Genomic DNA, 16,600 nt, shown 5'->3' with positions numbered 1-16,600 from the left:
GAATGAAGTGAATGAAATTCGACTTGGCGCAGGGATGGAAATTGACACGGTGGGAGCGGATGCGATCAATTCACTCGAGTGCGTGCAACTTGAGCGCGCAATGCACCGCCTGACGCCAAGATCTAAAAGAGGATAAGAAGGTGCTTTGGAAACAGCGCGGAGAAGGCTCTAGTGAGCCACCGAACTGCCATCACCAGCCGCCGCTCAGTCCACGGCGGCGTGGAAACAGGAAATAGCGGCGGGCGTCGCGTGGGGTGACGTCACAGCGGCGCCGGTAGCGAAGGGCGGGGGAGGAGGAGGAGCGAACCGGGCTTGGGGGGCGGCTGCACAGTCTCTGGGATCCCCAGGCCTGGAGGGGGGTCTGCGCGCGGCCGGCTGGCTCTGCCCCCCGTCCGGTCCGGAGCGGGCCTCCCTTGGGCCAGCCCGATGTGACCGGGCCCAGCGGAGCCTGAGCTAGGAGCGGGTCCGTCGCGGAGCCGGAGGGCGGGAGGAACATGACATCGCGGAGGTGAGGAGCCCCGAGGGCCCGGCGCGGGCCTCGGCCCGGCCCCCGCCGCTTTCGTTCAGCCCCGCCCGGGAGGGGGCGGCCCGGCTGGGCTTCGGACTCCCGCCCGGGGTCGCGGGGGCAGGCTCCGTCCCAACCCCCTAGCCCTCCCGGGCCCGGGGGTCCGGCCCCACCGCGCCCCCACCCCTCGGGTCCCCATTCATTTCCTGCCTCCCCGAGTTCCGGCTCCCGCAGCCCTGGGGATGCCCGTCTGGACGGGGCAGGTAGAACCGCCCGGGGAACCGCGGACGCCAGCGGCCCGGCTCGGCGCCGCATTCCTGACCCATTGCCTCATGAGAATTGCCTCATGGTGATTCCGAAATAACCCCGCTCACTTGGGGAGGCTCCTCGGCCTGGGACGCGGGAGGGGAGAGTAGGGGCCAGTTGCGCGGGGCCAGGCCCCCGACGGTCGAGCCGCTCTGGGTCCCTCTGCCTCTTGCGCGCATTTGGGGGCTTTACTCAGGATCCCTGACCCCTTTATATGCCTCTTTGCATCTCCTTTTCCCCCCCACCCCTCACGTGCCAGAAATGGAAAAACTGACTGTATCTGCAGCTATTAGAAGTATTTCCTTCCTCTGCGATCTTCGCTTTGGGAGATGGAAGGGAAGGGAGCTGTATGTCTAGTTATTTAATCCTTCACAACCTTAAAAGTCAGGTAACATTAATCACCCCCGTTTTACGGATGTGGAAACTGAGGCTCAGAAGAAACATGCTAGTAAATGATAGGATTTGAACCTAAGAGTCAGAAGGAAGGTTAGTGAATTAATGAGATCCTTTGAAAGCTCAGGGCAATCATACTACTAATAGCTAACATTTATTTAGCTCTTACTGTATGCCAAACAAGTTTAATCCTTGCTATAACTCTATGAGGTAGGTATTGTTATCCCCGTTCTAAAGATGAGTAAAGTGAGTTTCAGAAGTTAGGCAACCTGGGCTTCCCTCGTGACACAGTGGTTAAGAATCCACCTGCCAATGCAGGGGACACGGGTTCGGGGTTCGACCTCTGGTCGGGGAAGATCCCACATGACCCGGAGCAACTAAGCCCTTGCGCCACAACTGCTGAGCTTGTGCTCTAGAGCCCCCAAGCCACAACTACTGAGCCCATGAGCCACAACTACTGAAGCCCGCACGCCTAGAGCCCATGCTTTGCAACAAGAGAAGCCCACGTACCACAGCAAAGAGTAGTCCCCGGTCCCCGCAACTAGAGAAAGACCGTGCACAGCAACGAAGGCCCAATGCAACCAAAAATAAATAAATAAATTAAAAAAAAAAAAGTTAGGCAACTTGCCTAAGGTCACTCAATCAATAAATGATGGAGCCAGAACCCTCTTGTTAATTACCAGGTTACTATTATTTTATAAGTATTGCCAATAATTTGTAAGCCTTAATTTTGTTGTTAAACAGTAGTGTGATCTACTGTTTTCAGATAATGATCCTGCTATTTTGTATTTCCACTCTTTATATACGATTCATATATAAGACCCATTGTTTAGACTTCATTGTCCTGTTATGGTCACTGTCTTAGACATTTGAGAAACTGTTTCAAGCTGTTGGAGTTATTTGAATGAGAGACTTTTCAAAATATTAGGAATGTCTTCTCAGAAATACCTGCACATTATTCATTCATGGAATGAAAAGAGAGAAAGAAGAAAACTGAAAACTTGGGAAGTGAGTGATTTGGACAGGTCTGTTGGCAAGTGCTTACAGATCTGGGTAATATATAATTGCATTTCAGCAGAACAGTGTATAGCCTCAAATGTTCTAATTCCTTAGGGAGCTTTTAAATAAAACAGTTGTCTATTTAATCTGTCAAATAGTCATTGAGCCTTTTGTTCCTTGTGTCTGCTCTTCCAGACAAGTAAGGATCTGCTTCTTTTAGGAGACAAAGACTGGGGGCTGGGAGTTGGGTAGGGGCTGGGTAGTAATAGACCCTACATTGTCCAGCTTGTTAGTTTAGAAGCCAGGAAGTGTCGGTATAGCCAAAGCAGCAAGTGGTAAAGATGACAGTTTGAAGCAGAGTAATTCCTCCTCTCTTCCAGCCCTCCCTTACCTATTATGGAAAAGAAACGTGTGCCACCTAAAAAGCAGATTATGAATGTAACACACATAATTGGGGATTATTTATTATTATTTTTCAGATCATAGGTCTGTTTTATTATTTTAACCCAGCTTTATTGAGGTATAAATGACATGCAACAAATTGCGTATATTTAAGTGTACAATTTGATAAGTTTTGACACGTGTATACACTCGTGAAACCATCACCACAATCAAAATAATGAACATATCCATCACCCCTTTGATGGCTCCTCGTGCCCTTTATAATCCCTTCCTTGTTGCCAGGCAAACACTCTTCTGCTTTCTGTTACTATACATTAGTTTGCATTTCCTAGAATTTTATGTAAATGGACTTTTATGTGTGGCTTCTTATGCTCAGCAAAATTATGTTGAAATTCATCCATGTTGTAGTGTGTGTCATATAGTTCCTTACTTTTTATTGATTAGTAATATTCCATTTTATGGAGGTACCACCGTTTATTTATCCATCCACCTATTGATGGATGTTTGGGTTGTTTCAGAATTTGGCTTCACAAATAAAGCTGCTCTGAATGTTCAAGTACAAGTGTTTGTATGGATGTATACTTTCATTCCTCTTTGGTAAATACCTATCAGTGGTATGGTTGGATCACATAGCAGATGTATATTTAGCTCTTTCAACAATTGCCAAACTTTTTCAAAGTGGTTACCATTTACATTACATTTACATTACCATTTACATTACCATTTACATTCCCACTGGCAGTGTATTAGAGTTCGGTTCCTCCACATCCTGGCCAACACTTGGAATGGTCAGTTTTTAAATTTTAGCCATCTAAAGGGTGTGTCATTGTATCTCATTGTAGTTTTTTCCCCCATATCAGCACTTTTTAATTTTACTTATTTCGTATTTTAATGGAGGTATAATTGACATAGAACATTATATTAGTTTCAGGTGTACAGCATAATGATTTGATATTTATTCATTGTAGTTTTAATTTGTATCTTCCCTGGTGACTAATGATGTTGATCATCTTTTCATGTGCTTATTTGCCATCTGTATATCTTCTTTGGTGACACGTCTATTTGATTAAATATTTGCACCCCCCCTTTTTTTTTTTTTTTTTTGTGATACGCGGGCCTCCCACTGTTGTGGCCTCTCCTGTTGTGGAGCATAGGCTCCAGACGCGCAGGCCCAGTGGCTGTGGCTCACGGGCCCAGCTGCTCTGCGGCATGTGGGATCTTCCTGGACCGGGGCATGAACCCATGTCCCCTGCATCGGCAGGTGGACTCTCAACCACTGTGCCACCAGGGAAGCCCTAAATATTTTCCCTTTTATAATTTACTTGTGAAAAAAAAATAAAATTTACTTGTTTGTTTTCTTATTGAAATTTGAGAGTTTCTTATTCTGGATACAAGTCTTTGATCAGAATTGCAAATATTTTCTTTTAGTCTGTGGCTTGTCTTTTCATTTTTTAAAATGTCTTAAACGGAGGTTTTTAATTTTGCTGAAGTCCACTTTATCAATTAAAAAAAAAAAGGATCATGCTTGTGGTGTCATTCCTAAGAAATTTTTGCATGACCCAAAATGTCTCAAATGTTTTCTCTTGTTTTCCACAAGTTTTATAGTTTTAGCTTTATGATCCACTTTGAGTTAACTTTTGTATGTGGTATGAGGTGTGGCTGTATCTTCTCTTTTTGCATATGGGTGTCCAGTTATTCTAGCACCATTTGTTGAAAAGACTGTCCGTCTTTATTGAACTTGTACCTTTGTTGAAAATCAGTTGTCCATTTATATGTGGGCCTATTTCTAGACTCTCTTCTGTTCCATTGATCTATTTGACTTTCCTTATGCCAATACCACATGATCTTGTAGCTTTATAACAAGTCTTGAAATCAGATAGTGTTAGTCTTCGAACTGTGTTCTTTTTCAAATGATTTTTAACCTCAGAATTAATTCATTCAACAAGTAGTTATTGAACCAGGCAGGATGAAGCAGTAGAATAGGCAAAGATCGTTGTTCTTATGGCTGAAAGAGAAAGTGGACAAACACATGAATAAATGAGACTATTTCAGGTAGTAATAACTGCTGGGAGGGAAAAAAATAAACCGAATGTGGAGAACGTGGTTAGTTTTGATAATGGGTTTAGGAAAGATCTCTGAGGAGGTGATCATATGAGCTGACTCCTGAATGACTAATATTCTGAATTTTGTTTTGTTTAATTATCAAAGTAATTCTTTTTGGTTCATGGGTTTAAGGTTTAGAGTTTGTATGCATTTAATAATTACAGTGTCATATATTCAGTATGCTGATACATCTCAACATCACAGGTAAGGAAAGGAAGGTATGAGCAATTATATGATTCTCCCTCCCACCCAGGTAATATAGCAATGCTAGTGCTGAGTTTAGATTTTGAGATTGCTCGGCTGCCCTACTCTGCCTTGTTTAGCTGACAAAACTGGCTGTATTCTTCAGCATCTGGTGCATCTTTTGCATTTGCTTTTGTTCCTCTGGAAGGTGGTGTCTGAGGGCTTAAACTGAGAGGGCCAGGAAATTTAGCTTGTTCTCAGACTCTAGGCTTTTGATTTATCTGATGCAGGTCAGGTACATTTGTCCCAGGCTCTCCTTAGTGGCCCTGTTTGTTTGTATCCTGTAGGGGTAAATAAACTTGCCTTACTGAAAAATAACAGTTCTACGTCTTTCCAGTTGAAACTGGGTTGTCTTTATTAATGTCTTGCCCCGATGTAAGCTCGGGTTTTTGTTCAGAGCTGCTCAAATGCAGGGGCCACTGCTAAGATCACTTACCCTTCTTGCAAGTGGTCAGTGTGGCGAATGTTAAGAGAGTCGCACAAGAGCTGGAAAAGCAGAGCCAACCCTTGTTTGTAATTGTTACTAGCGGGCCTTGGTGTACTTTGTTAGGCAGCTATGGAACAATAGAAGATACTGTGCTTATTCCTCTTTCCCTTTGGGAAACACAGACAGCACTTGCCCTCCAATGCTTACCTTTTTAAGGAAGGGGAAGGCAAATACTGATGTTTGGCAGGTTCTGTGGCAGTTGTGGCCTGCAACCAACGGTTTGAGACCCTCCCCGAAATGGATTCAAACACCCTAAAATGCAGCCCAGTTCATTACTGAGTTTTGGAGGGTTGTGTGCATTTAGCAAGCTTGTATATGCTGTGGTCCTTGGCAGCACTGAAATATGAAAGATACGATTCATGTTCACAAGGAGCATTGAATTTAGAGAGGGAGACAGACTTGTAGGCCAGCATCAAATGAGTTTGATGAACATAGTACCAAACTGAAACTAAAATTTGTCAGTATAGAGCATACTGTTTAGAATACGTACATACTTGTATACTGATATACATATTCATGCACACTGTATATATGTCTGTCTATACGCACATACATATACACACACGCAATATGTTTATTTTAAAAATAGTAGACTATAGATCCAAGTCTGTGTCATTCCATTGACCCACTCTAATGAAACACTGACCCATTCATTCAAGAACTTGGGATTTAACTTATTTATCGTGGGATTACTACGTGCGGGGGGCACCGTGCTAGGCATTGGGTGTTCCAGGTTTTAAGGAAACAGCAAGTGCGGGAGTGCTGAGGTAGGGAGTTCTTGGAGTGCTTGAAGGACAGGAGGGAGCACGTGGAGGAGCTGAGACGGGGGCTGTAGGTGGAAACTAGGCCACACAGGGATTTTTAAGGTCCTCACTGTCACGTGGACCATGGAGAAGAGTTTGGGTTGTATTTTAAGAGCAATGCAAAACTGTAGAAGGATGTGATCAGGGGAGTGGCGTGAGCTGATCTATTTAAAAATATCCCTCTAGCTGCTGTGAAGGGAGGATTGTAGGAGGCTGGAGTGGACCCAGGGAGAGCAGACAAGAGAGAGAGAGGCTTTGAACAGGGTAGAAGCCATTTGTGGAAAGACTTTTGGAGGCAGTTTCCATTTATTGTCTTGTCATCAGAGCAGAGATGCTGACCAGTGAAACTCTATGAAAAGATAATGATTTATAAAGACATAGCAGCTATCCACTACCATTAGAAAGCTAACTGCCTTAACTTATTTTCTTGCCTCTGTTACCTAGAATGCTTGTCCCTATCGACTGCCCCTCCCTTGTGACTCATCCTTTTCCCATAGAAAATTAAAATTTAATTGGAAAAGAGGAATATTCTTGTAATCTGCAGAAAGTACCAAACTCTAAACTTTCTCCCCAAGGACAAAGATAATGATTTTTCTGGAGCAGCGGGTAAGAAAGCTATACCCAGTATCACTTTATATTTAGGCAAGAAACTGAAATAAGACTTCAGATCCCTAGTTTAAATTCCCTTCTTAGCATAGCAGCCTTGAGAATAAGTTCCTGAAATTATTGGCCTGCTTGACTGTTTCCCCACATCACTGGGGGAAGGGGACATAGATAAAATATTCAGCATCATTGTATTTTCTTTTTGGTTCATCAGCATTTTTTTTTTTATAAACTCACTTGACATAAATAAGATCCTGGCGTCAGTGAGCTAAGCCTTTGCAGAATCTGTATGCACTAATGAGGGATTTAGATTTCTGGTAGGATTTCTGGGCAAATAGTTTGGGTTTGTAAACTCTTGGAGGCAGGGATTCTGTCTTTCCTTTCTTCAGACCCACTCAGCACAGGGCTGATTTGTTTTAGACATTGATTTGAGGCTCTTTTTCATAAGTGTTGGTGTTTGTGTGTGTGTGTGTGTGTGTGTGTGTATGTGTTTTCAAGCTCTTTCTGTGAGATGGGTGGTACCGACCTGGACCATGTTATGACCTGAGAGTCTTAATAAATAATAGACAGTGCCAGAGGATGACCGATTAGAAGGGATTGTCAAGCTCTGGCAGGTTTGCAGGGGTTAGAATGTGCAAGAGGAGAATGCTCTTCCCCCGCTTCCCGGTGTGACGTTTTCGCTATGCCCTTCCTCTCTCTTTTCTCCTCCCTGGTTTTTCTTCATTCCCCGAAGTTAATTCAGGCAGCAGTCGTTCACCAAGTGCCCACTGTATACATGAGGAAGACTGGAAATTTATCTGTTTTTTCTCATCCTGTATGGACGCACCTTGTTGACAGACCCAAATGTAGATATACTAATTTGCCCTTTTCCCCTCCTTTTAGATAATACAGATACATTTGCATTACCTTTTGGGGAGACTAACCTCTGCTATTTGAATTCACACTAGGTGGGAGATGGGGGCAGGGTTTAGAGATGTACAGCCTCAGTACCTAATATTACCAGTGTAATAATCCTTGAGGCCAGCTCTATAATATCATACTAGTCCTATTAACTCCACTATTCTTCCTTACCGTCTCTCACTAAGATCTCAGGGGTTGAATGAACTCTAACTGCTCTGTGTTAGTGATAAGCATGTTGCAAATCACAAAACTGCCAGTAATTGCACTACAAATATTAAACATGTAATTGGGAAAGACTTTTTTGGTAAATACAAAGGCTTTTTGAAAAAAATAGCCAAGGAAGGAGAGTTTACAGTATATCAAAACTCAAGTGGGTGGGTTATGGAATAGAACTTTCAATTTCTAATTATATACTGTTTGAGATAATGTAGGGACAGCTCCTGAGCTGTGAAGTTCAGTTTTTGAAAAGGCAGTGTAACATAAATGATTCATATCTCAAAATGGTCTGTGTGAAACTAACATAATTATGCAAGAGAAGAATCTATCTGCATATCTTCCACCAATAATAATAATGATAACAACAGCGATAACAAATGTTTATTAAGCCCATACTCTGTCTAGCCTTTGAGCTAAATGCTGGTTACTAAGTTTCCCCTGTAAACATCACTCTCCTGTGTTCACTCTTTTGTGTGTGTGTGTGTCTGTATGTTCACTCTTAAAAACATGATAGGTATAATTAGAAGTTGGCTGGAAATGCAATAATAATGGTTTATTTAATAAAGGGCTAAAGAGACCACCTGCCTTATCTCCTCTGCCAATCTACCTGATGGGTGGTGGTTGTAGTTACCTAGCGCCACCTTCAGCAGTGGAAGTCACTTTTATAATGTCCCTCAGCATCAGCAGGATACTCTACATAAGTGTTATTTTTGTAAAATATACAAAGGTGAGAACACATGGTTGTGAATGAAGACCATCTACAGTCAGAGTTCTGCTTTAGAAATTTTTAGAAATAAATACCAGAGTGTAATGGTTAAAAGTTTGACTTCTGGAGTCTACTTTGCACGCTGGCACATGGCAAACAGTAAATGTAGCTATAATTTTAACCAGCCCTAATATATAATGGCCAGTAAATTATTTTTTCCCTTGCTATCAGAGCTAGTTGATAATTGAGGGGAAAAAAAGTGTATGTAATAATATAAGCATGGAGAAGTCTTTTCTATTTTATAATTTATAAAGTTTTATTAAATATAAAATATTATTAGTAGTAAATAATAATTCTGTCTTCTCTTTGTCTCCATACTCTTTCTTGATGTAACTTCTCATCTCTGTCTTATTTACTTTCTTCTCCCAGTCATCCCCCCTCTTTAGTACCTATTGCAGGGTCCTGTTAAAATCTGTGCCTTTATTGTGTTTTATTCTGACCTAAAACTAAATTCCTAGTTCCACAGGTGAAACTCCTTGGAGTTTTTTTCTGTGCTAAGCACTTTATGTGTATTAATTTATTTCCATTTCACAACAGTGCTGTGGGTTAAGTTTTTCTAAACATAGCAAGAAACCCAGAAGCCATAAAGGAAAAAGCTGATAAATTTAACCATGCCAAGATGAATTTCTTTGGGGAAAAAAAATAACCACAAGCAAGTAAAAAGGGAAAAAAGCTAAGACAAATATTGTCACATGTATAATAAAGGATCATTTTCTGGTTCTATCAAGAAGAGCCCCTTTAAATCAGTAAGAAAAAAAATCCAATAGAAAATGAACAATGACAAGCTGACAACTCACAGAAAACGAAAAAAAAAAGTGGTCTGAAAACATGAAAAAGTGCTAGTCTCACATAGAAATGCAAACTAGAATGGTACCATTTTCCATGACTCAGATAAAAAAGTTTGGTAATATACGTAGTATTGTCAAAACTGGGAGAAAACGGGCTTTCATGCTTAATTCATGGGAGTCAAAACTGGTACCTTCTTTTGAGTGTGGCTTGGCAAATTTGTCAGAGTAAAAAAAAAAAACTCTTAAAGCAGTTTTATTTCTACAGTTTTAATTTACAGATATTTATTTACTTGTAAAAGTGTATAAAGATGATTATAAAGGGTGTGATATGCTGCATTATTTGTAATGACAAAAATCTATGAATAATATAAATGTCCTCTAATAGGGATTAAATTATGGACGATACATTCTTATAATGGAATAGAGTATAGCCATTAAAAAGAATGCTCGGGGACTTCCCTGGTGGCAAAGTGGTTAAGAATCCGCCTGCCAATGCAGGGGACACGGGTTCGAGCCCTGGTCCGGGAAGATCCCACATGCCACGGAGCAACTAAGCCCGTGTGCCACAACGACTGAGCCTGCGCTCTAGAGCCTGCGAGCCACAACTACTGAGCCCGCGTGCTGCAACTACTGAAGCCCACATGCCTGGAGCCCGTGTTCCGCAACAAGAGAAGCCACCACAACGAGAAGCCCGCGCACCGCAACGAAGAGTAGCCCCCGCTGGACGCAACCAGTGAAAACCCGCACGCAGCAACAAAGACCCAACGCAGCCAAAAATAAATAAATTAAAAAAAAAAAAAAAAAAAAAAGAATGCTTGCACGGAAAGATCTTTGCGTCGTAGTAAGTGAAAAAATTGGGGTGTAGATCAGGATTGCATTTGTGTATGTGTGTGTTCCACACAGGCTGGCATAGAGAGAGTAGTGTGTTTGCACACATGCACACGTAGGTAAGTATACGTATGTATATGCATGAGACATTTCTCAAAGATTAGGAAACTGCTAACTAGTGACTTCTGACGATGCAAGGGAAGCTTGGGCTTTTTCTCGGAATTTCATACCTATCTGTGCTGTTTTAGTAAATGAATTTTAAAAGGTTTTAGAAAGTTTATGTTTGTGTTCTCAACAAGATTCTAAAGGACATTGAGTCTATAAAAAATTAGAGCTGCCTGAAGTAGTTGGCTGAGATAAGGAAAGATGAAATGGGAATGAAAAACAGGAAGATAAACAAAAATATCTTGCTAGAAGCAGTAAAGTGTGCCCTTGAGGCAGCCCTCCCAGTGGTGAGGTTGAGGACAAACCTGAGAAATTCTTCTAGAATCTATTTTAAAAAAGAAAGAGGAGATAACAGTGGTGACAGTAAGGGAACAGATCCCCCCCATAGGTGGTGGCGGCCCAGGCTGGATGGTATTTAAAAATGAAGCAACCTCTGAGCCCGCAGTATTTCATTTAATGAAGACCAATAATGGAGGAAGATGCTGGGAGAGAGCTGTAGAGGGGAGACAGAATGGTTTTTCCCTTCGTTCACTTCATTAACCTGATAATTGTAGGTTTAAGGACTTTTTTTTAAAAATACTGCAGTACAACCATCATTATAATTTTAAAATAATTAGAATCTTATTAAAATTAGGAGCAAGGTGTCTGCCTTCCGTATCACTGAAGTAGCTGTCTTTATCTGGTATAGGTATCGGTGTTATATTTGCTTCATGAAAGGAAGTGGTACGTTTTCCTTTCCTTTTGACTCTCTGGAATAATTTATAGAGCACTGGGATGGTCTGGTCTTTGAAAGTTTGATAGAATTCCATTTTGAAACCATCTGGGCCTGGTGCTTTTCTGTGGGGTAGTTTTAAAATTGCTTTCTCTATTTTTATATAGAAATTGGTTTGCCTAAGTTTTCTCTCTAATGGACTCAGTTTTGGCAGTCTTTATTTCCCTAGATAATTATTCACTTCATCTAGATTTTATAATTTATTTGCACAGCAGTCTGCAAAGTAGTTTCTTAAAAAAATTTTTTTTCTTCTGTTTCAATGCTTATTTCTCCCTTGTCATTTCTTGTTTTGTGTATTTGTGATTTTTTTTTGTACTCCTGAATAAGTTAACTAGTGGTTTGTCTATTTTGTTAATTTTAAAAAGCAGGATTTTTATTAATTAGATCTACTACTTTTTTGTTTTGTTTTTCTTTGATTTTTGCTTATTTATTTATTTATTAGCTGCATTGGGTCTTCGTTGCTATGTGTGGGCTTTCTCTAGTTCTGGCGAGCGGGGGCTGCTCTTCGTTGCGGTGAGCGAGCTTCTCATTGTGGTGGCTTCTCTTGTTGCGGAGCACGGGCCCTAGGCGTGCAGGCTTCAGTAGTTGTGGCTCGCGGGCTCTGGAGTGCAGGCTCAGTAGTTGTGGTGCATGGGCTTAGTTGCTCCGCGGCATGTGGGATCTTCCCGGACCAGGGCTCGAACCCATGTTCCCCGCATTGGCAGGCAGATTCTTAACCACCACACCACCAGGGAAGTCCCCTGCTTTTATCTTTATAAAATAGATTTCTTTCCTTGTGCTATCCTTTGTCCTTTTTCTAGGGTTTTTTTTTTTTTTTGAACTGGGACTTTATTTTTATTCTCTTATATTTTTTATTAATGTTAGTTGTTTGTGTAGTGAATTTTCCACTGATAACTCCATTAGCTGTATCCCATAGATGCTGATATGTAGTGTTTTCATGGCCATTATTTCTTTTTTTTTAATAGAATCCATGATAAACTTTATTTATTTATTTATTTATTTTTGCCTGCTTTGGGTCTTCATTGCTGTGTGCAGACTTTCTCTAGTTGTGGTGCACGGGCTTAGTTGCTCTGCGGCATGTGGGATCTTCCTGGACTAGGGATCAAACCCCTGTCCCCTGCATTGGCAGGCGGGTTCTTAACCACTGTGCCACCAGGGAAGTCCCGCCATTATTTCTTACAAATTGTGTAATTCAGCTTGTATTTCCCCTTTTACCTAAGAGTTGTTTAATGGAAGGTTTTAAAATTTCCAGGTAGAAGGGCCTTTCTGTTTTTTGCTTTTGTTAGTGAAGTTCAGGTTTATTGCATTGTGATATTGTTCTGTGTAATAGTTCTACTTTATAGGGGTTACTGTTTTCCTTGTGACTGTATATATCTGATCAATTTTTATGGAAGTGCTCTAGGCGCTTGAGAAAAATGTGTAATTATTATCAGGGTGTGGAGTACAATATATGCACATAAGATCTACCCTGTTGTTTATGTTATTTAGATTTTCTATCTCTTTACCTATTTTTTTAGTCTATTTTATCTTGTATTGAGTGTGGTGTATTAAAGTCTCCTATTATTGGTGTGTTTCCATCTGCATTTCCTTGCATCTCCTGTAGTTTTTGCTTCACAAAGGTGATTGCTGTGTTATTTGGTACATAAATATTCATAGGTTTGTTGATTTCTTTTAATAGACAGCAAACTCATCCACATTTATTGTTATGACTGATAGGTTTGGTATCAACTCTATCATAACATTTTAAAAAATAAATTTATTTATTTTTGGCTGCACTGGGTCTTCGTTGCTGTGCATGGGCTTTTCTCTAGTTGTGGAGAGTGGAGGCTATTTTTTGTTGTGGTGTGCGGGCTTCCCATTGTGGTGGCTTTTCTTGTCGTGGAGCACGGGCTCTAGGCACGCGGGCTTCAGTAGTTGTGGCTTGCAGGCTTACTTGCTCCACGGCATGTGGAATCTTCCCGGGCCAGGGCTTGAACCCATGTCCCCTGCGTTGGCAGGCGGATTCTTAACCACTGCACCACCAGGGAAGTCCTCTATCTTAATGTTTTATACTTACAGTTGACCCTTGAACAACGCAAGTTTGAACTGCACGGGTCCACTTATGCACGGATTTTTTTCGATAAATATGTAGCACAGTATGATACAATCTGCCGTTGGTTGAAACCATGCAGTTGGAAGCAGAACTGTGGATATAGAGGGCTGACTATAAAGTTATATATGAATTTTCAATTGCGCAAGGATCGGTGCCTCTAAAGCCCATGTTGTTCGTGGGTAGTGTTTCCTTGCATTGTTTCTCACAAGATGTGTGTGTGTATGTACGTGTGTGTGTGTGTGTGTGTGTGTATATATATATTATATATATATATATAATTTTTTTCTAAGATGTATATTTAAAAATTTTTTGTTGAAAACAGTTTTTTGAGGGGGTATTTAGGAAGGTTTGTATTTTTTTTAATCTAGTAGTTACACCTTTTTGAATGTCCTTAGTCCTCTGTTTTGTTATTTGACTTTTATTATCAGGCTTATCAGATTTTTTTCATTATCCTTAAACACCCATCTATTGCCTGTTGCCTATACAACAATGAGTTTTTTTCTGTTTTCCTTTTCCCATTTTCTAGTTGTAGTAATTCTACTGTGTCACAGTATATAACTGTCGTACATTAGTTTTCTACTCTCATTCCCATCTTTGTTTTAGTCTTACATGACATTTATAGATTATTAAATGCTCACCATCGGTTATTTTGTCAATGTTGCTTGTTACAACAAGATAGATAGATAAAGTTTTTCCTCTAGTAGATTCATCAGGAAAGACTGATAAGTACAGCATTCCCTTAGTTGTTGTATGTTGAAACTTGTTTTGTCTGTAGCGCTGATAGTTGAAGGATAACTTAGCTGGATATAAAATTCTTAGTTTACCCTTTTCTTTCATTGAGTTTTTAAAAAATGCTTGTTCATTTATCAACTTGCTTTATATGTTGGCTTTGAAAAGTCAGATGCTAATCTAATTTGTTACAGTAAGTTATTTGTTTTTCGTGGAGGCTTTGAAGATATTTTTCCATTTGTCTTTAAAGCGTAATAGTTTCATTAGAACAAGTGCCAGAGCAATTATTCTGGGCTAATTTTCCCAAGTACCTGGTGGTCCTTTCCAATGTATAGATTCACATCTTATTTTATTTGTTTTCTCAATTTAGGTTTAAATATTTGTTCTGTTCCATTGCGTTTCCCCTCTCCCCTTACCCCAATTATATGTATGTTGTTTCTTCTTTGCTTGTCTTTCATATTAACCATTTTCTTTGTGATCTCTTTTATTTCTTTCTTCATCATATTTTATTCTCTTCATTGTTTTCCTCCCTTTCTTTAATGCCACTTATTAGATTTTCATTTGAACTTATTCTCCTTCGGGTGCCTAGTAATTTAGTTTTCATTTCTGAGATGATTTTCTTTTCCTTTTTCTTTGTGAGTTTGATCAACTCCCTCTTCATTTTTTCCTACTTTTTTGTCCATTTCTGTTTTTGTTTCTGTTTTTTTTTTTTTTTTTGTGGTACGCGGGCCTCTCACTGTTGTGGCCTCTCCCATTGCGGAGCACAGGCTCCGGACGCGCAGGCCCAGCAGCCATGGCTCACGGGCCCAGCCGCTCCACGGCATGTGGGATCTTCCCAGACCAGGGCACAAACCCGTGTCCCCTGCATCGGCAGGCGGACTCTCAACCACTGCGCCACCAGGGAAGCCCTGTCCATATCTGTTTTTAACTTTTAAATTTCTTATTCAGAGTGTTTTTTCATATCCCCAAATCTTGAGTATATTTAATTCAGATTGGAGTGTTGTCTCATAGTTTTCTTCTGCATCATGGGTGTTTGTCTGGGGTAATTTTCAAAAGCTGACTGATGTGTGACTCTTCTTTTTTGTAGTAACTTTATATAGACTTATTCACTTTTTTCCTATTTATTTTGTGGCTCTTAAATATTTTAAAGGTTCCTAATTCAATGGCATTTTCTTCTGTCAGTATAGAAAAGTCCAGGTTTTTTTTTTTTAGTGGATTTGTGTATGTATTTGTGTTTGTGGTAGGGGAGAGGTTATTTGTCCTCTGGGTTTTTTGTTTGTTTGTTTGCAGGTAAATAAATTTCCCCCTTCTACTTCCTTTCCTTTTTGTCACCTAATTGCCAAATGGATCCTGTATCTTTTTTGCCTTTTTCTTCCCCAGAGACCATGCATTTCTAACACTACACCTTAAATCATTCCCCTTTCCTATAAATAGGGCTCTGATCTACAAGAAAACTTTTTCAATATTTTCACACTTAGGGTGGACTTTCTTTTTCTGGAGGTGGTTTTACAGCAATTTTAGGCCTGCCACTAGCTCCCCTGTTCTCTCTGACATGCACTTTTTCTCAGAATGCCCTTGGCTTGGCACAGAGGGTTGCAATAAGAAGATGAGAGATCACTACTGAGATTTGGTATGTCTTCTTTTTTTACTTACAGGTAATTTGGAAGTTTGGGCATTCTCTGTCTTCTACTTTTGTTGAGGGCATGGTTAGGTTATTGTGTGGTTTTACTTGTTCTTTTTTAAAAATTCCATATTTAAAAAAAATTTCCCCTTAGTTTTTAATTTTTTAAAATTATTTATTTATTTATTCTGGCCACACTGTGTGGCATGGGGATTGAACCCACGCCCCCTGCATTGGAAGCGTAGAGTCTTAACCACTGGACTGCCAGGGAAGTCCCCTGTATTGTTTTTGAAGGATATGTGGGAAGATGTGAATTTAGGCAGTCATCATTGTCCTTGGCTACCCTGAAGTCCAGGCACTGTTATAGACACTTTATAAATATTAACTCATTTTATCCTCTCAACACCCTATGACACAGTGCCGTTGCTATTCCCATTTTATAGATGAGTTAACAGTTTAAATAACTAGCCTGGGATCACACAGAGCTGGGATCTGAACCAAAGTAGTCCGGTTCCAGAGTCCGTGCTCCTACCCATAAAACTTTGCCACCACATGCCAGCGATTCTCAGCTTTTTTACTTCTGGGGTCTCCTCTTTTTTTTTTTTTTTAAACCATAAACCCAGTATTCTAAAGAGAATTGTTTCCTAACCTGTATTCATCATATAATAATTAGTTTTCCCTTTTTGTTGTAGAAGAAAACATATATGCCACTCAGCTTCAGGCTACCACACCAAGTAACATAATTGTTTTGTAGCCAAAAGCAAGAGAGATTTGACATTTTAACTAGCTTATACAAGTAGACAAATTGAAGATTAACATAAGATTTTCACTATACTTTTTGAAAAGTTAAAAGTAACTGGAAGCCTTCTGTTATTGCTT

The 16,600-nt window shown here is 40.4% G+C and overlaps 1 protein-coding gene across 4 annotated transcripts in view; it reads left to right on the top strand.

Annotated features, from left to right (window-relative positions):
- The first annotated feature begins 276 nt into the window (after window positions 1-276).
- Window positions 277-16,600, top strand: part of PTPN11 (protein tyrosine phosphatase non-receptor type 11) — a 78,128-nt gene continuing 61,804 nt past the window's right edge. For 2 of the 4 annotated variants that reach the window (XM_022600319.2, XM_089894531.1), the window contains exon 1: window positions 277-508. In XM_022600319.2, coding sequence (XP_022456027.1) covers window positions 495-508 — 14 coding nt within the window. In that variant the 5' untranslated portion in view covers window positions 277-494. The remainder of the gene's footprint in view (window positions 509-16,600) is intronic. The other 2 variants (XM_089894532.1, XM_022600321.2) reach the window with 2 other exon arrangements.

Source organism: Delphinapterus leucas, chromosome 14, assembly GCF_059928025.1.
Source record: "Delphinapterus leucas isolate spDelLeu-1000000601 "Yukka" chromosome 14, BTC_Dleu_Yukka2, whole genome shotgun sequence".
Classification (NCBI taxonomy): Eukaryota; Metazoa; Chordata; class Mammalia; order Artiodactyla; family Monodontidae; genus Delphinapterus; species Delphinapterus leucas.
The sequence above is the reverse complement of the archived record's forward strand: the minus strand, read 5'-3'. Positions and strand labels throughout refer to the sequence as shown.